This window comes from Dendrobium catenatum, unplaced genomic scaffold, assembly GCF_001605985.2.
Source record: "Dendrobium catenatum unplaced genomic scaffold, ASM160598v2 fragScaff_scaffold_1021, whole genome shotgun sequence".
In the NCBI taxonomy this organism is placed as follows: Eukaryota; Viridiplantae; Streptophyta; class Magnoliopsida; order Asparagales; family Orchidaceae; genus Dendrobium; species Dendrobium catenatum.
In genome coordinates this window covers 1,835,714-1,855,668 of record NW_021319483.1, presented here as the reverse complement: position 1 = coordinate 1,855,668, position 19,955 = coordinate 1,835,714, and the positions used below count along the sequence as shown (strand labels likewise).

At 37.9% G+C, this 19,955-nt stretch overlaps 2 protein-coding genes across 5 annotated transcripts in view; both read right to left on the bottom strand.

The window, feature by feature from the left end:
- Positions 1 to 11,722, bottom strand: part of LOC110110130 (general transcription factor 3C polypeptide 5) — a 42,054-nt gene extending 30,332 nt beyond the window's left edge. For 2 of the 4 annotated variants that reach the window (XM_020841467.2, XM_020841469.2), the window contains exons 1-5: positions 11,544 to 11,722; positions 11,209 to 11,440; positions 11,067 to 11,117; positions 10,783 to 10,996; positions 10,198 to 10,290 (exon numbers count right to left, since the gene is read on the bottom strand). In XM_020841467.2, coding sequence (XP_020697126.1) covers positions 10,198 to 10,290; positions 10,783 to 10,996; positions 11,067 to 11,117; positions 11,209 to 11,424 — 574 coding nt within the window. In that variant the 5' untranslated portion in view covers positions 11,425 to 11,440; positions 11,544 to 11,722. Of the gene's footprint in view, positions 1 to 10,197; positions 10,291 to 10,782; positions 10,997 to 11,066; positions 11,118 to 11,208; positions 11,469 to 11,543 lie in introns of those variants that run through there. The other 2 variants (XM_020841468.2, XM_020841470.2) reach the window with 2 other exon arrangements.
- Positions 11,723 to 17,917: 6,195 nt separating this feature from the next.
- Positions 17,918 to 18,922, bottom strand: LOC110110133 (RING-H2 finger protein ATL43-like). Its single transcript, XM_020841473.1, has one exon. The coding sequence runs from the start codon at positions 18,920 to 18,922 to the stop codon at positions 17,918 to 17,920; it is 1,005 nt and encodes a 334-aa protein (XP_020697132.1).
- Between the last annotated feature and the right edge of the window lie 1,033 nt (positions 18,923 to 19,955).

Genomic DNA, 19,955 nt, shown 5'->3' with positions numbered 1-19,955 from the left:
AGAATACTATTAAACTATTTTTGTGAGAATTAATTGCATGTAAATTGTAAATATTTGTAAATACATTACATATCCAATCTATTATCTAATAATTGTCATTTGTATATTTCAATATTTGTATTTGTTTGTAAATTTTAAATTTGTAATGTATACTTGTATTATAGAAATTTAAAAATATGTAATGTTATCTTGTTATTATCTTAGATAGTTACAAATTGGTATTTGTATCTACTGATATCTATGTATTTCAAACTGAATACTTATCATTCTATTATTTCATTGCTTCTTCTTTTTTAAACTTAGTCAATATGTGGCATCTTGATTTCTGCCATATATTTTCTGCTTAACATTTTTTTCCCAAAAAAATTCGGGTTGGCGGGTCGGGTCAACCCGACCCGTGATTAACCCGGGTCGGGTCCGGGTTCTGCTATTGGACCCGTATAGTTAAACGGGTCGGGTTCAGGTCGACCCGTTTAGCTTCGGGTCAGTTCGGGTTCGACCCGAACCCGACCCGGTAACCCGAATTGACAGCCCTACCTCTCTCTCTCATACCGCCGGCCCCCCTTAATGGGCTCCCATTATTTGTCATTAACTCCCCTTAACTCCTTTCAAATTTGAATTAATTTCAATTTGAATTTTCCCTCTAAATCCACTTAAACCAGAAATTAATTTCAGGTTTTGGGATTAAACCTATTGTCATTGGATCCCTCTAGGAAACCGCCGGCTCCCCTCTTCCTCCTGCTCCCGCCGCCCCCCATTTTGCTTCTCTTGAGAATTGAGAAGCCAAGGAAAGAAGAAGACGACGCCTCTCCTCTCCTCTTCAATGTCGAATGGCGGATCCCAAATTTGAGTGGGGACTCGTGTTCGACGCCAACGGAAATCTCGACATCCTACGATCTCCGTACTTCGACGTAGGATTTGAAGATGATGCCACCATTGGAGACTATTTGGATCGAGTTGTCCCTGATATCGTGCACGTCCTCAACCGTCGACGTCCCAACTACAATTGGAGCATCGTCGGCCATCCACCACCTCCATCTCCACCGGTTACCTCTCCACCAACGAAGTTCTTCGGCGCCGTTTCTCTAGTGGTAATATCTTTCATCATATGGGTCTTCTTTCTCCGCTAAAAGCCTACTAATAATTGAGTGAGATGGCCCTTGAGGTGAACCTCTCATTGTTAATCGTGGGATTTTGTTAATTGTACTTTACATTTAAATCACCTTGGACGTTGAAAGAATTGTTTTGGTTAATCTCTATTCCATATCTTTGGGCCTAAGCAAGTTAAAAAATTTCAATTTCTTAACTCACTTTCATGTGATAGCTTTAAATTTAAGTGAGCAAAGCTTTAATCTTTTTCTCTATAATTTCTAAAAGTAACTCCTAGTGGTTTCACATCAGGATCTAGTATAGATTATCTTGAAAGCGTCAATCAACAATCACCAATTATGTTCTCGTGGGTAGAGCTCATTGCCTGGGGATGGTAGCTCAGGATGACTGCACTTCAGCGATTCAAGATAGCATAGGTCAGGCTACTAACAAAGTTAGTTAGTTGACTGATCTTTGAGTGGTTAAAGAATGTACTGTATTTCAAACAATGCGTATCCATGCGTCGATATTTACTTGGATTCCAATCTTGAGGAGAATCTCACTCAATATCTACTCTGCATAGATGTAGCTCTAAGTTCAGCCACATAAGATGATTACCCCAACAAATTTATAACAAAAAGAATGAATTTATTATCCTTTTGATGTGCACAAGCATACTAACAACAACAACATCAAGCCTTTGTCCCACTACGTGAGGTCGGCTACATGAATCCTTTTTCTCCATTGTGTCCAGCTAAAAGTCAAATTCTTGTTAAAATCTAATAAAGAAATATCATTTCTAATATTTTTAACCAAGTCCTTTTATGTTTATGTTAGACCGGTCCAGCCGGCTACACGGGACCAGCCCCGGCAAATAGCGGAGGTTCTGCCCTCCCGCGGAGACTGAGCGGACCGCAAAACCTCCACCGGGCTGATTTAGGAAGGATTTTTTGAGAAAATTTAGTAGGAAAATTAAATTTAGGAACTGTTTAGAGATTTTCTTTTGAATTGTATGCATTAAATAGCTTGTTTTCCTGGGATTAGGGGATCTTAAATTTGGGTGATTTTGGGATCTCTTAGGTTTAGGTTTTGGGCTCTAGATTTGTCTAGAGATTGGGAGAGATCGATCCTCCTCTCGAATAGAGGATCACTTGTATCTTGTTATTTTCTTCTTATCTATTTGATTCTTGCAATAAAATTACTGTTTTTATGATTTTCTTTGTAGTTTGGAAGAGTTTCTCATTGATTTTCTAAAATTAATATGATTTACTTGAAATCTTCAAGCGTTTCCTATCAAATTGGTATCAGAGCTTGTCTTGGGAACGTTGGTGGGCTGATTTTGGCAAATTTCGGCAAATTTTAGCGGTTGATTTTTGGGAAAGGAGAAGTTGCTATTTTTGTGATCCAAATCCGTAATTTTTTAATCTACAAAAATCCTGATAGAGATGGCGGCCAAGAAATTAGATGCGCTGGAAGAAAGGCTTGAAGGGGAGATGAACCAAATCAAGACAACAGTGGAGAAAAGGATTTCCTCCATGGAAGGACAAGTAGCCGATCTCCGCGACATGATGAAGAAAATGTTGGAAATCCACAACCAAACGGCGGCTTCTTTAGCAAGGGGTGGAAAAAAAAAACACAAATTCTGAAATTCGTAGGGAGGAAGATGAGGTGGAGATCGTGGAGGGAGAAAGAAGGAAATCCTATCTAGAGCCTTTCTGAAGGGAGGATAGAGGAGGTAGGTATGGGGAAAGGCATGGGTACAGAGGGGTAGAGCAAAGAGGTGCTGATTGGGAACGCCGAGAGGGACATTATGGCCGCCGAGGTGCTGAATTTGAAGGAAGGATGGGGGGATTCGAAGGGGTTTTGGGTTATGACAGGGCAAGGGAAGACCATGAGACATGGGGAGGGTCAAGCTCTTGAGAAAGGAGAAGCTATTGAGGAATAAGGGGAAATGAGGGTAATCAAGAGGAAGCTGAAGATGCCCATATTTGAAGTGGATGATGCGTATGGGTGGATTTATAAGGTGGAGAGGTATTTCGCCATCAATGGGTTGACGGATGAGGAGAAATTGGCCTCAACAGGCCTATGTCTAGAGGGGAATGCATTGTCATGGTACTAATGGCGGGACCAAAGGAGGCCTATAAGAAGCTGAAGAGCATTCAATGACTGTTTATTAAAATGTTTCCTAACTGAAGGGAGAGGAGACTTCTATGAGAAGTTTTTCACACTGGTGCAGGATGGATCAATGATAGACTATCGGGAGCGGTTCGAGCACCTGACCAGTCGGGTGGAGCTATTATCAGAGTCTGCTTTGGAGAGGAACTTCATGAAAGGGGCTTAAGGTAGAAACCAGAGCGGTAGTGAAAGTCATGATGTCTTGTGACTAGAGAGAGGCCATGAAATTGGCCCTAACTGGTGGAAAATCAGAATAATCTAGAGAGGGGAGCCAGGCACTTACAGAATGATGACTACTCATTTAGCACCCAAGGGTCCAACATCAGGAGGATTTCATGAGACCACCATGGAGAAGCCAGTAGGAAGAAGTGAGCAAAATTTCAAGAGGCTAACAGAGAAGGATATACATGAGAAGATGACAAAGTGGTTATATTTCTGCTGTGATGAGAAGTATACTCCAGGAGACAGATGTAGGGATCGAACTCTTCAAGTCTCACCATCTGTGAGAACGAGGAAACAAAGGAGGAAGGTGAGAGAGAGATGAATGACAAGTTGCATCTGGATGTGACGGAGGTCTCCTTGAATTTAGTAGTGGGATTCACTTCGAATCTACAATAAAGGTGAAGAGAGAAATAGCAGGCATGGAGATGGTAGTATTGATTGATAGTGGGGCTACCCATAATTTCATTTTCACTCAGGTTGTCAGCCAACTGTGAGTGAAATTAGTGGACACTAGTTATTATGGGGTGATGATGGGTATAGGGAAGGTGGAGAAAGGCCAAGAGATCTATAGAGGAGTGGTGGTAATCATCCAGGGGATTCAAGAAAGGGAGGATTTTCTCCCACTATAGTTAGGAAGTACTGATGTCATCTTGGAGATGAAGTGGTTGCAAACCTTGGGGGAAACCAAGGACAATTGGGAAGCACTCACGATGAAATTAATGATGGATGGGAGAAATGTGGTTATAAGGGGAGATGCAGGGCTATCCAAAGCAATGGTATCACTTAAGATCATTGTTAGGGGCATACAAGAGGTGGGGGAAGATTATCTGGTGGGACTATACAGGCTGGAGGTGATTAGATTGGAGGAGGGAGGGGATGTTTCTCTTTCAGTGCAGCCTTTCATTCAGCAATTCGGTAAGGCTTTTCAGCCACCTCAAGGTGGCCACCTTCATGGGAACACGAGCATATTTCCACCTTGAGGACAAGGTGGATCTTTGGGAGGGGAGTATTGTTAGACCAGTCCAATCGGTCCACATGGGAACGGCCCAGGCGAATAGAGGCGGACGTTCCGCCTCTCCCGTGGAGACCGAGCGAACAGCAAACCTCCACCGGGCTGATTTAGGAAGGATTTTTGAGAAAGTTTAGGAGGAAAATTGAATGTATGGACTGTTTAGAGATTTCCTTTTGAATTGTATGCATTAAATAGTTTGTTTTCCTAAGGTTAGGGGAACTTGAAGTTGGTTGATTTTGGGATCTCTTAGGTTTAGGTTTTGGGCTCTATATTTGTCTAGAGATTGGGAGAAATCGATCCTCCTCTTGAATAGAGGATCACTTGTATCTTATTATTTTCTTCCGATCTATTTAATTCTTGCAATAAAATTACTATTTTCTGATTTTTTTTTTAGTTTGGAAGAGTTTCTCGCTGATTTTCTGAAATTTATAGAATTTACTTGAAATCTTCAAGTGGTTCCTATCAGTCTACGTCTACCTTTCTTAACATAAGTAAAATCTAATACCTCTACTTTCCTAACCAAGTCGAAATGCAGAGGTATTAGATTTTTGTTATAAGAAGAGAAGATTATAATTGCTAGCATCCCCCGCAACCATTTGTAGGTTTAATAATGGGTCATTAAATAACTTGAAAGTTATTGTTGAGGTAGTAATCTTTGATCATCAAGGCATGCACCTATAGTGGAATCTTATATAGGTTATCATGAAAGCATCAATCAATGATCACCAATTATGTTCTCCTGGGTCGTGCTCATTGCCTGGGGTTGGTAGCTCATGAATGGCTACTCTTCAGTGATTCAAGATACCATAGGTTAGGCTACTAAGTACTAACAAAGTTAGGTAATTGAGTGATCTTTGAGTAGCTAAATAATATATTATATTTCAAACAATGTTTATCCATGTGTCGAGTTACTTGGATTCCAACCTTTGATATATTAGTAATACAAGCAAGAAAGGTTCACTGTTGTGTGCGCCTTGAATGTTGCCATTATTCTCCTTTTTACTTGCAAAAATATTAAAGCTTCCACCTAATTTGAATTAATATAACCTCCACACTCAAGCTCGTCACATATAGTTAGTTTTGCGATGAAGAAAAATCATTTTTTCCTTGAGATTTATGGTGTCTTTTATTTAATGAAACTAAACTAGGAAGTTTCTCCATAAAATTTTCTAGTTAATTCACCATGCAAAACTATGAATCATTTGCTCAGGGTTTGCACTCAAGCAATTGGCCTACGGATCTAACACTCATATGATCAAGCCAATGCATTATTTGGAAATTTGGTTTTTTCTCAGGGCCTGCATTCGAGCAATTGGCCTACAAACCTGACACTAACATGACTAAGCCCATACATAGTTTAAGATTTTGTAGACTGAGCCATTACCATAGCCAATGCTCAGGCTTGTTTGCTTTGGTCATTTTCTAGGGCTTGTTTATATAGGCCAATAATTGGATTGCTCATCCAGATCAATATTTGGATTTTAATTTCTCTAAAATTGGGCAAGACTTTACACAAGCTTTTTAGTTTGTTGGAAGGTAATTTTGACACTATGAGGATCAACACCAATTTATGATCCTGAGAAGATGATTATGTTGATATCTTACGAGAGACTATGGTTGGGGGAGTTTTGACTTGCATTGTGATCTTTCAAAAACTACTCAAGTAAACGGGTTGCTTCTGTTAAAGCGATAAGTGGCACTCTGGTTTTTTTTTAATGCCCATAAAAAAAGGTGCAACTTTTAGGTATCTAAACGTCCAACCTGAATAAGCATAATTTTTAAGGCATATTTAGTCACCCATTCCTCGTTGAATTAGGCTTTAGTTTGGCTTCACTTTATCAAACTACTGGCCAAACTTGGACCCAGACACCTCATAAGCAAGTTCAACAACAACAACAACATCAAGCTTTTATCCCACTATGTGGGGTCAGCTACATGAATCATTTTCCTTCATTGTGTCCAATTAAAAGTCAAATTCTCATTTAAATCTAAAAAAGAAAGGTCATTCCTAATATTTTCTAACCAAGTCTTTTTGGGTCTACCTCTACCTTTCTTAACATAAGTCAAATCTAATACCACTACTCTCCTAACCGGGTCATCAGAAGGCCGCCGTTTTATGTGACCAAACCATCTAAGACGACTCTCTCTAATCTTATCTTCTAGTGGAGCTACTCCAACCTTTTCACGTATTTGCTCATTTTGCTTCCTATCTCTAAGGGTAAAGCCACTCATCCACCTGAGCATTCTCATCTCTGCCACACTTAACTTAGTATTATGCTTCTCTTTTAATGACCAACATTCGGCATCATAAAGCATTGCAGGCCTCACCACCATCTTATAGAATTTTCCCTTAAGTTTGAGGGGTACTTTTCTATCACACAACAAGCCCGATGCATTCCTCCACTTCAGCCATCCAACTTGAATTCTGCTGATAATATCCCCATCTATTTCACCATCACTCTGAATAATAGATCCAAGATATCTAAAACATGTACTCTTATTGATGACTTGATCGCCCAAAGTCACAATCCCCTCACTAGGTTTATTACTACTAAAATTACACTCTATATATTCCGTTTTAGATCTACTCAAGCGAAAACCTTTAGACTCTAAGGTTGCCCTCCATAACTAGAGTTTACCTTCAACTCCCTCTCTAGTCTTATCAACAAGAAGAATATCATTAGCAAAAAGCATACACCAAGGTACATCCTCTTGCAAATGTCTAGTGAGAACATCCATGAATAAAGAAAAAAGATATGGACTTTAAGACTGATCCTTGATGTAATCCAACCGAAATAGGAAAATACTTGGTCAATCCACCTTGTGTTTGAACACAAGTAATAGCTCCTGCATACATATCTTTAATGATTTGAATATAAGCATTATTGACTCCTTCTTTTCAAGAACTCTCCATAGCACTTCTCTTGGAACTTTATCATATGCTTTTTCTAAATCAATAAATATCATATGTAGATCCTCCTTATTTTCTCTATATTTTTCCATCAAACCTCTGAATAAATGTATGGCTTCCATAGTCGACCTACCCGGCATGAATCCAAATTGATTTTGAGAAACATTAGTATCACGCCGCAACCTATGCTCCAAAACTCACTCCCATAGTTTTAAAGTATGACACATTAACTTAATACCTCTATAATTCGCACAATCTTGTACATCACCTTTATTCTTAAAAATAGGAATTAACACACTCATTCTCCACTCATCTGGCATCTTCTTAGTCTTCAAAATAGTATTAAAAAGTTTAGTAAGCCATGAAATTCCTTCATCTCCTAAGCATTTCCACACCTCTATTGGAATATCATCAGGTCCAACAGCTTTTCCACCCTTCATTTTCTTTAAAGCATCTCTAACTTCAGTTTTACTAATACGCCGATAAAAACATAAATCTTTATTTTCATCTAGGGTGCTAAGGTCACTATAGTCAATCTTATTTTCACAATCTTCATTAAAAAGTTTAGCAAAATATCTCATCCATCTTTGTTGAATATCATCTTCTAAGAAAAGTATTTTTTGATCTTCATCTTTAATACACTTCACTTGAACTAAATCCTTACTACTCCTATCTCTTTGTTTGGCTAACTTATACATATATCTTTCTCCCTCTTTAGTATCTAATCTATTATATAAATCACTAAAAGCTAATGCCTTTGCATCGCATATTGCTTTCTTAGAATCCTTACGAGCCACTTTATATAATTCCCAATTATCAGAATTTTTAAAATTAAACCAATTTTTATAACAAAGCTTCTTATTTTTAATTTTTTCTTGCACATTAGGATTCCACGTTCCAAACCCATATCCACCATGAATGCTTTTAAAATCATCTACCTCTCTATCAACATGTCCATTTAAATCTCCTCCAATAAAAACTTTTTCATCAAGAGGTATCTTTTGTATTAATTCTTCTAAGTCATTCCAAAAATTTAATTTAGAACTCATATCCAAACCTACTTGAGAAACATAAGCACTTATAATATAAACAATCTTAACATCAACAATAATCTTTAAAGTTATAATTCTATCTCCAATCATATTAATTTTTATAGCATTATCATTCAAACTCTTATCTATAATAACATCTACGCCATTTCTAGTACGTCTCTTACCCAAATAACCAAGTTTAAATCCTAACCTATCAATTTCCTTAGCCTTCTCTCCAACCCATTTAGTTTCCTGAATGCACAAAATATTTAACTTCCTATGAATCATAATATCTATTAATTCCATTAACTTTACTGTAAGGGAACCTATATTCTAAGTTCCTATCCTAATATTAGTTTCAAGTTTTTTAGTATTATGGACTAGCTTCTTTGCCGACATTCGTCCTTGATGTGAGAACCCTTGCCTATTTAACATTGCACCCGGGCGCCGGTGCAGCGGCCCTTGCACACTTGTCATTGTATTCAGGCCATACAGCGCATCGCTTCCAGGGGACGCCCTAGCATTAATACAATTTCTTAAAGGATTCATGTCATTAATATTCAATAAGTTTTATGCTGGTTGTCGACTATCTAACGCAACCCTCCACTTTTCTCATCCAGGACTTGGGACCTGGTAACAACAGTGTTAAATCCAATTGAACATTCTTAAATCAATAAAATTAGAGCTCAAATAGTCCTGAATTAAATCTACCATTAAAAGAGCTATGCCTTATCAACTCTCTACTTGAGCAATCAGAAGGCTTATGATAATTCTTATTGAGATTTGAGATTTAAAGAGGAGAATCTCACTCAAGATCTACTTAGCAGAGTTGTAGCTCTAAGTTCAGCCACATAAGAGGATCACCTCACAAATTTATATCAAAAAGAATGAATTTAATAACCTTTTGATGTGCACAAGCTTATTAAAAGTAAGAAATATATTTTTTTAAAAAGGAAGAGAAGATTCTAATCAATAGCATCCCACGTGACCATTTGTAGATCTAATAAATTGGGCATTAAAAAACTTGAAAGTTATTGTTGAGGTAGTAATCTTTGTTCATCAAGGCATGTACCTATAGTGGAATATTGTATGTTTATCAAAAAAGCATCAATCAACAATCACTAATTATGTTCTAATGGATAGTAATCATTGTCCAAGGTTGTTAGCTCATGAATGGTTGCACTTCAATTAGGGGTGTCAATATTTGACCCGACCCAAAAACCCGACCCGAACCCATACCAGAAAATATCGGGTTCGGCAACCCGAACCAGGTTGAATTCGGGTTGACCCGGAAACCCGAAATCAACCCTGTTTAACCAGTTTTTAATTAATTTAGGAGGGTTTAAAAAGATTATTATGAAATAAGTAAATAATTTTTCTAAAAAATAATAAATATTGTTGCCCAAATTAAATTAAGCTTGATTTATTTTAAATTGATTGCAGTAAATCTTACCTTAATTTGATTTAGGTTTAAATAAATTGAATTAAATAAAAAAAAGTTAATAAAACATACTCGAAGCTGGTCGGGTTCAGGTTGACCCGGAAAATCGACCCGTTTGCAAAAATGGGTCGGATCAGTTTCGGGTTAGACCCAAACCTGGCCTGTGACCCGATTTTGACAGCCCTAACTTCAATGATTCAAGAAAGCATGTGTTAGGCTACTAACAAAGTTAATAGAGGAAGTTGAGTGATGTTTGAGTGGTTAAAGAATATCCTACCAATGAATATCATGAACATGAAGATATTGAGCACATTACCTAAAAATAATTCATCATTGGAAGCCCAACGTCCTTTTTTTGTCCTTGACTCAGCAGCATGGACAGCAATCACATGTTGATAATCTGCCATACCTACACATAAAAAATAGTTTTATTAAAAAACAATTTAAGTAACTATTTTATTGGCAAAACCAGAAATAATTTATACATTAGAAGCATGCGATGATAATGCATTGGGTTCAATTTTAAAGCATTATACTATTATTAAATCTACTTTAAAACATCACAATTTACACATTAGAAGCACTACATGAAATTCAGTCGTTTTAAAACCTAATAATTTTTAATTTGCATCTGATAAAACATATTGTCACTAATACAAAGTTTTTGGTACACAACAAAAAAATGGTAAAATCTGACCTTGGATTTCTAACAAGCAGTTATGACAATATATATTCTATTTGAATATTAGAAAAAAATTCAAACCCAAATTGCACTTAAATATTAGAATAATGGAGGGGATTAACAGAGAAACCTAATGCCAGAGCACATATTGGCTGATTTATAAAATAACTTCAAGAATAAATTAATGTAAACTAAAACATATATGCTAATTAATTTCACCTTCAAAATGGTGAGCCAACGAAACCCTGGCAACAACATCTGCTGAAAGCTGCTCAACTGGCACTAGCGGAACAACAGCATATCCAGTTGCCTTCACATTTTGAGTCCGCGAAATTCGGAGGAGGATACTTGTGGAAGGGCGAGGCTCGCCGAAAGCCGGATGACAGTAAGGATCCTCGGGCCGGAATTTGAGACTTAAGAACCTCCTTCTATCCTGACACAAATAAATAATGTGAACAAGTCATATCACCAGGACACAAAAGAAAATAGCAGGTGGGCAGTACCTTGTCAGAATCTTGGGTGCCGCTAAGATTCTGGAGGGCGCAGCTCCATGCCTGAAATAAGACATAAACAGAGTGTTAAAGTGGCGTACTTGAACGAGAAGGAAAAAAATTAAGGAAAGAGAAAAGCACGACATTGAAATACCTCGGAGATTTTCGATAGGCCGCCTAGGGTTTCGATGGCGCGCGAGGCGGAGGAGGGATAGCCGGGATAGTGGACAGCCAATACTTCGGTCTCAGGTAGAAAGCCAGACACTGCCCCATCTTTTATAACGGATGCACACGGTTGAGGAGGGAAGACTGAGTTGATAGAGGAGGAAGAAGTGGCTGTCACACAATCGTCTTGTTCTCTCCGTGTCATGGCTACGGAGGAAAAGCTACGTAGATGATCGAGATTTGTGAGGGCTGAGGGGTTGAGTTCGGATTTATTAGAGATTTACGGGATTTGGCCGAAGAAACGCGCGAAAGGGAGAAAGTTACCTTCACAGCGAGCGAGCTCCCGTTCGTTGCTTCCGATCAAAATGTTGTAACTTCCGATAACGTCGTCGAAGGAGCGAAGTCGAACTGCAACGAAGGAGCCGAAGAAACAACTCGTCCAATCTCAACACCTCCCGCGGAACGAAACCGAACAGTAACGACCAGATAAAAAGCAAACCCTAGACGCCTCTAAGCTATTACTAATTACTGGTTAATTTAAGTAATATAATTTAAAATATTAATTGTTAAGTAAATTAATTAAATAATTAATAGTGTAATTAGTGCATAAGTTAATTATCTAATTTAACTTTTTTAAAATATTTAGTAATATAATTAGTAATTAAAAATTATTGTAATTATCTTAATTTATCCAATTTAAAATAGAAATTATTAAATATATAATTATTAGTTTAAATAATAATTATTATTAAGTAGTATATTTTTAAGTGATTAATAGATAATTTAATAATATAATTTATAATTAGAAACTAACGACAAATAATACTTAATGAATTAATTAATTTATTAGTAGGATTAAATGTAATTTCAAATAGAATAATTACTATATAATATTATAAATAATAATTAAATAATCCTTTGTATATCCTTTGTATTATAATATTTAAATGATTAATGTGATAATTAAGAATATAATGCATAATTAAAATTAATTAAATAATAGTTTAATATTAATTAAATCTTTAATATGAGTATTAGTTAAATAATTAGTCAGTTAAAAAATCATTTTCGGTAAGTATCTAAATTGAGTTGAATAAGTAGTGTATTCTAAAGTGGCTTAATCAGCCATAACTCAAAATTTGTCAAATTTGAAATTGCTTAAAATCTTGAGACTCTATAAACCGAATATTTTTTAAGTAAAAAAATGCTAAAACATTAATCTCTTCCAAATAAATAAAAATTTTACCTAACCCTCAAAGATATCTGCCCAACAAAACTCAAGAAATTAGCTTATAACATTGACAAGAGAAATGGCCGAATAAGGGCGCAAAAGGGAGAAAACAATTACCTTCGCAAAGAGCTCCCTCACGTCCTCATCGTTAGGTCCGATCCAACAACAAAAAATGGCGATATTTCATAACAGGATGCTCGTCAAAAGAGGTGAAGAAGTCTTTTATCTACTTGTTCAAAACTTTACCTCATGTGTGAAATAGGCGAAGTCGAACATTTTCGAACAGCAAATCCTAGGCTTATGGCTACATCAAGAGGAATTTTTATTAGATCCAGACACCTGGCGTAGCTCTACATCCGGACGCCAATAAAATGTCGCCACGTGCTCTTACTCTTTACCGCGCGGTCCAACGACCCGACCCGGACCGGAATCCAATATTGCTATGAATTGGCTGATTTGTACAGACCAGGGTATTGCTAGGTTTTGCTCGATATTGCTCGATAACGAGAAATACTATTATGTCAAGACCAATACCAAGCAATACCTAGCAATACTGAGCAGTACCCCAGTTTTGCTAGGTATTGCTCGGTATTGGTCTTGACAGAGCGATATTTCTCGTTATTGCCAAGCAATACCGAGCAATACCTAGCAATACAGGAACATAGCAATACCGGGTTTCCATTCCAGGTCGGGTCGTCGAGCCGCGCAGTAAAGAGTAAGAGTACGTGGCGACATTTTATTGACGTCCGAATGTAGAGCTACGTCAGGTGTCTGTACCTAATAAAAATTCCAGCAAGAGAGAGCAGAGAAATTCTTAGAAATCTCGGCCATTGCATTGGAGAGAGGTATCTATCGTAGAAATTAATTAATTTGATTCAACTAATTTAACAAAAAATAATTTAAAAATAATATAATTAATAATTAACTAATTATTCGTATAAATTGATAATTAATTTAAATTTTAATTAAATTTAAAACTCAAATTCTAAACATCCTATCATTCAAATCAGAAATGAATCTAATTTAGCTAAATTAATATAATTTAAAATATTAATAATTAATTAGATTAATTAAATAATTAATATTATAAATAAATAATTTAAATTAACTTAATTAAATAATTAGTTGTATAGTTAGTAATTAAAATTTAATATAATTTGAAATATAAATTATTAATTATATAATTAAGAATATAAATAAGTATATAATTATTAATAACTCTAGTCCTACTCCTAATGACAGCTTAGTGATTAATGATTGTGTTGATGTTCTTGTTACTTTTATAGAGCCCCAAGGATTAATGTATCATATAAAGGATAATTCGGGCATTGAAGTGAGAACCCACCTGGACTGGCTTCATGACTATAGTACCGATTCTGATTCTGCTTCTGATTATGTGGAATCAATCGGAGATGGCGATCCTAGCAATTCTTTTAATTTGTTGCATGATCTACCGGTTGTTTCTGTTGCCCCTCGTGGTAGACCTCGTGGCCGGGGCAGACGTGGTCGTTGAATGTTAGATTATGTGATGTTTTGGGGTTGCTGATTGTGTTGCTTTTCTTTCGTTGGTATGCCTTTGTGACTTGTTGGTTAACCGATCAAATGGTTTTGTTTTGGACGATGAGGAAGCAGCGTGGCTGCAAGCGTCGTGGAAGGCCAGGGTTGGTTGGCAACCTGGTTGGCCCTTCGTTTATGAATATTCCAGTGGATGGCCCCACCCTGGCAACCCGGAGCTGGTCTGAGTCCGACTTTATTGATCTTTAACTTTTTTCATCTTTGCTTTGTTTTTAATGTTATTCATGTAAGCTTATGCTGTGGCCAGATGTGTGGTCTCCTTTTGTAACCTTCTTTCATTAATGGATTTCTGTTTTTTCAAAAAAAATTAAAATTTAATGAGTAAGAGAATATTTAAGTGATTAATGAGATAATTATAATATTGATATATTATAAAATATATATCTTGATCGGTCACGAATCACGAGATAAATTGGAATTGGAAATATCTGAAATTAACTCCGGGACCATCTAAATTCTGATTACAGTAAACTCATAGTCGAACTGAACGTTTCAAAAAGACGAACTCAACAAAACCAAATTAAATCCCATCCAAGTCCAAATGGTTCCAAATCAAGAGTCCGAAACACGTTTAGAAGGTTTGAAATATAAATTGGATAACTAAATGATTTTCAAATGTGACATCCTTACAGTCGAATCGAGGGCCTCGTTGAGACAAATCCAACGAGCTCAACATTGTGAATTTTTACATCATTAAGGCACTCAATTGTCCAATAAACAGTCTATGATTAAGGGAATCAATATTGACAATCCATCTAATCACTCTAATCTACCATTGATCTTCTCATTATTAATTACTAGTCATGCCACTCCTAAAAAATTATAGATAAACCCTCCATTTATTCGCAAAAGGAAAGAGGGTGAAAAAGGATGGTGAAGGACAGGAATAAAGAAGAGAAATCTAAGATCTCTCTTGTCGACAAGCTCTTTCTCGATCACTATCAGGACTTCCACCTAGCCATCGACTGTCGTTGGATTTATGCCCGTCATCTAACTTCCACCCGTCGCTGGACTTTTGTGCTACGTGGGGTTAGCTACATGAATCATTTCTTTCCATTGTGTCCTATTAATAGTGAAATTTTCATTTTAATATAATAAAAAAGATAATTTCTAATATTTTATAGTCTTATTAGATCTACCTCTACATTTCTTAACATGTTCCAAATCTAATACATCTACTCTTCTAACCGGATCATTGGGAGTCTGATATTTTATGTGATCAAACCATGGGGGAAAGTTCATAAATATTCTTACAAGAGGGTGAAACATTCATTATTTAAAAAAAAATATCAAGTTCATAAAAATTTCTCAAAGTCATACAATGTTATTACATCAATTTTAGACATATGTTCTTCATCATCTAAAAAGTTGAATTGCATAAAGTAAAATACTTACATCAACCTCATATAGTATATTGTGATGAATCTCAATGAAGGAGTATGTGCCTGATCGAATATTTTTTAAAGTAATGATCAGCGTATCATAAAATTTTCTACAAACCATCACCAGACCATCATAACTCTACTTAGTCGACATTATGAGTGTGCTGCTAAATTATTGCGGTTGACATAGAATCAAACCCCTCCATCATGTCATGCGCTATTTGCCCACATTAGCATGCATACCCACTTCCTCCAACAAAATGTAGTGCGATTGTCGCCATCAACTTATCGCTCGATACAATAAAATACAAAAAGTTATGTGCTTAATGTTTGCTAAATTCGGAGCAAATGCAATACAATTGGTTTGGGAAAATTAAACCAATTAAATCAAAATCTTTAAAATAGAAGTATTGAAATTGTCACCTACCACAATATGAGCAATTTTCGTAAAAACATTATGGCGAATTGGCGACCAAAAAAATCTTGATTTCCTCTTTCTGTGGGTAACGCCACCACTCAATATCGTAGTGCTACATGCTGAATCTATAATTATTATATATCATAGCCTTTAATACTGCAATGACAACTTTTGTCATCAGTGTGCTCACTGATCTAGCATTGCTATGTGTGGTTCAAATAGAAATTAAGATTCTCATTTTAGAAATTTTAGATTTTACAATCTATCCACTTTAGAAAAATGTAATCCCAGACATTTCCACTAAGGATTTGAGCACAAAACCGATATAAAGCAAATCCATTCTAAATTAAACTCTTATCAAGTCAAAATCACTTCAAAAGCTCATTAAAGAATTTATGTCAAATTAGTAATCAATATCGATCATACATTCATATATTTCATTTAATCACACGTCATTCATTTATGCAAGAAATGCTATGTTATTCAACATTTAAAATAATTTTTTTACCAGTAGAAACTCTCAAATTATTGTCAATCTTCCAATTGCTTTAAATTGTACACTCATGACATCCTTGGAGTAGGTAATGTTGGTTTTGATGTAACAAAAACTCAAAATTTCCAATATAATGTCGTATAGCATAAGGTTGTAACCATGACTCAGGCTTCGTTTGATACAGCTTTTTTACTGCTTCTTAAAGCAGTTTTATGGTACAAAAATTGAACTTTTTGTATTAAAAAGGTGATTTAAGAAACAATAAGAAAGTTGTCTCAAATGAAGCCTCAGTATACCTTATGTTCACCTCATAATCCTTTGGTTCTTAATAGGGATGCAGACATTTTGTTACGATAAATACTATATTTAAGTCAAATAAATAAATTATATTTTATGGTTTAATAAAAACCCATTATGAATGAATGTGTCCAACTTGTAATTAAGGGTATCAAAATGGTTTGATAGATCAAGTTTGCCTATGACCCGAAATTGACATTAAAAACAAATTCAAAAAACCCGATCTCAATCACTTTAATAAATATGTTAAAAAGACCAACCTAAATCTGACACGCTAACAACCCAAATGACTCGAACTCGACCTATTAATTCATTTTGGTTTAGTTTTTTTTTTTTAATTTTATTAACCATAAAAAATTTAGAATATTTGATAAAAAAAAGAAAAAAAGATTATACCCACAAATAAAAAAAAAGTTATCAAACTTATCATTTTCAGGTCAAAAGTGAATTCGCTGGCCAATCTTAACCCAAATTGTTCGAGTCTAGTTAGGTTCAAATTGTCGGGTCGGATCATCTATTGATCCCTACTTGTAGTTATGTGATTACAGGAGATTTTCAATTAAAGATTGAGGTTTCGTTTGTGACAGCTTTTTTACTGCTTCTTAAAGTCATTTTTTAATACAAAAATTTTAATTTTTATATTAGAAAGCTGCTTTAAGAAGCAGTAAAAAAGCCGTCCCAAACGAAACCTGAGTCGTCGTGGAGTCACGGACCTACTTCAAGAACGTTGGTAGAGTTTTGAACTTTTGATAAATAAAAATACCATAAAGTTAAGGCAATCTCATCCAGTCAGCCTTGAGGCCAAGAGTAGCTAAAACACTTATAGACCTTTTTCAAGAGTCGAATCCCTCTTGTTTAGGTGATTTTGGCGAGTTTATTTTAACAACTTCGATGTGTTTGTTGATTTGCCTCAACATGGATGCATAGTATTCAAAATTGTGATTCATACTGTAGAGATTTTAATACAAATCAAGAAGCCAAATTCCGATTAAATAAACAATAACTCGGTGGGATCACCGTATAAATATTTTCCTTCCCTGCGTTCGAAGCACCAGTGAGCATCCCCAGCGAGATATTGGCCGGTCTCCACCGATTACCGCCGTTCAATTGGCCGGAAGCACAAATCTCGACAACCTTCGAGATCTTCGCTCGCACAAGAAACAAAGAAGCCCGACATCCGCCCTAGTTCCTCCCAATCCTCCTCCGATGAACAGCGCACCCACGGTCACGTGAACGCCCTTCCTCGAATCCCCCAATTGAATGCCACAAACGCCCACGGGCATTCTCGTCGTTTCCAACCCTCTAACCACTGCTCCCCCCTCCGAGCCACCCCGCCGTCCGCTTCGTTGCGAACCCGAGCCACCTCCGCATTGTCCGGTCCTCCGTCGCACCGGTTCGGCTCACACCTGTAATCACCCCTGCATTTCTCGGCCCAACCCGGGCCCCGCCACCGGCCCCCGCCGCTGCAGAGAACCTCCCACTCCCCGTGATTGTCGTCTCCGACCTCAAAAACATCAGATCCGACGGCCGCAAATCACTCCACCTTTCCTGAGATCCTCCTCCAGAGAACACCACCCGATGACTATACCGCCCACCGTCCCCCTCCCCCTCTGCCGCCGCCGACAGCAAAAGCCCGTCTTTTCTCTGCCTCTCCGTTGATACAACAATGGTGCATCCGCTTGTCTTCTCTCCAGCCGAAGAGTGCCTGCCTGAGACTCTCCGAGCGGGTGGCGCCGCCGCCGCTACAGACGACACCTGCGGCGGCATCGGATCGGGGCGGCGGAGGAGGAGAACGTCCTCAGGATGAATGCGAGAGCGGCAGAGTGGGCATGTGGAGTGAGACTCGAGCCAGGCGTCAACGCAGTTGACGTGGAAGGCGTGGCGACATTTAGGAAGAAGCCTGAGGAGCTCCTCCGCCTCAAACCGGCCCAAGCAGACCGCGCACTCGAGCCCATCCTTCTCCCCCATCAGCGAGGCGAACCGAAAAACAGGCAAAGATTCCACCACCGCACGTTCCACCCCAGAAGTCCGATCCTCCGCCGTCCCGCTAAGCGCCACTAATCCGACCCCTCCACTGGCGGCCGCGGAGGCGGCCGCAGCCGCCGCCGCCTGTCTTCGGCAGTGCTTGGCGTATAGAAGCAGAAGAAATGTGAGGGAGAACATGGTGGTGAGCACGACCACTATAACAGCAACGCTTGGTCGGAACGGCACGACGGCCGGCTTTTGCTGTGGCGGCGGTGGCGGAGTTGCAGACGTCTCCGGGGATCCGTGCTCCTCTACGACCGATCTCTGTAGTTGGAAGCCCATTGCTTAGAGTGATTATGGAGGCGAGTATAAAAGGACGGAGAACAGTGAACCCTGAACAGTCTCCGCCGGGAGGCTGTCAGAAAAAGATTAAAAGCAAAGAAGGAAGAAGACAACACTGAAAAGCTTGCTTTTAAACGTTTAACGGTGCGCGCTTTCTCTCCCCCACCCCGTCTCACTCACTCGCGCTATTTCTATAACTGATATTTCTCAAATTTCTCCGCGGTGGCTATTAGCAAACGATGCGCCTTCGTGTAGGGCGTGCAAGGAACCAGGCGATGGGAGAGCAGAGGGTGGTGACGAGCACCTTGGTATCGGAGAACCGCCACCTGAGCCGAACAGCATTTAAGATACTGGCGGTGAGTTTCCGAGAATAGCCCCGGCCATTTTCAAAACTTAAGGGTCGAGAAATGGAGAAATTACGGCATCCGGACAACAAAATTAGACAATTTCTCCGTGAAATGTCGGAATAAATGTTTTATTGGGATGTTTTTTTTGTTTTTTTGTTTTTTTTGTTTTTTTGTAATTGGTTGATTATTAATCGGTTCACGCAGGTATTTAAGTGGTTCAGATCGAGCCCGTGAGCTCGCCCATTTAGAGGCAGCGTTTCTGAATGCGGTCGGGGTCCTGCTCCTATTCCTGATATAGTAGTAGGCTTAGCTGTATCCAATGACAATGGTAAATATATGATTTATTAACCAATGGTAGTTGCATCATTTAAATATGTTTTGAATACCCACTTTTGTTTAGTTTGGTTGGTGGGCGAGTACGGTTGGGAACCCCCAAACCTTTGCTCGAATCCCCTAGAGCGACAACGCTTCTTAAGTGGGGCCCAATCAAGTGATGGACAGGAGATTTTTGAGGTGAGTGCCTCTTCTAGGTTAGTCAAGAATAGGCAGGCTGTCAAGCACCCTTTTGAAGGTGAAAACGGGTGGATATCCGTTCCAAAAAAAAAGTTACGAATATAAATTTTGTAGAGCATCTAAATAAATAGAGCAGTGATTTATCCACAACAAAACTTAATATTAGTTCAATA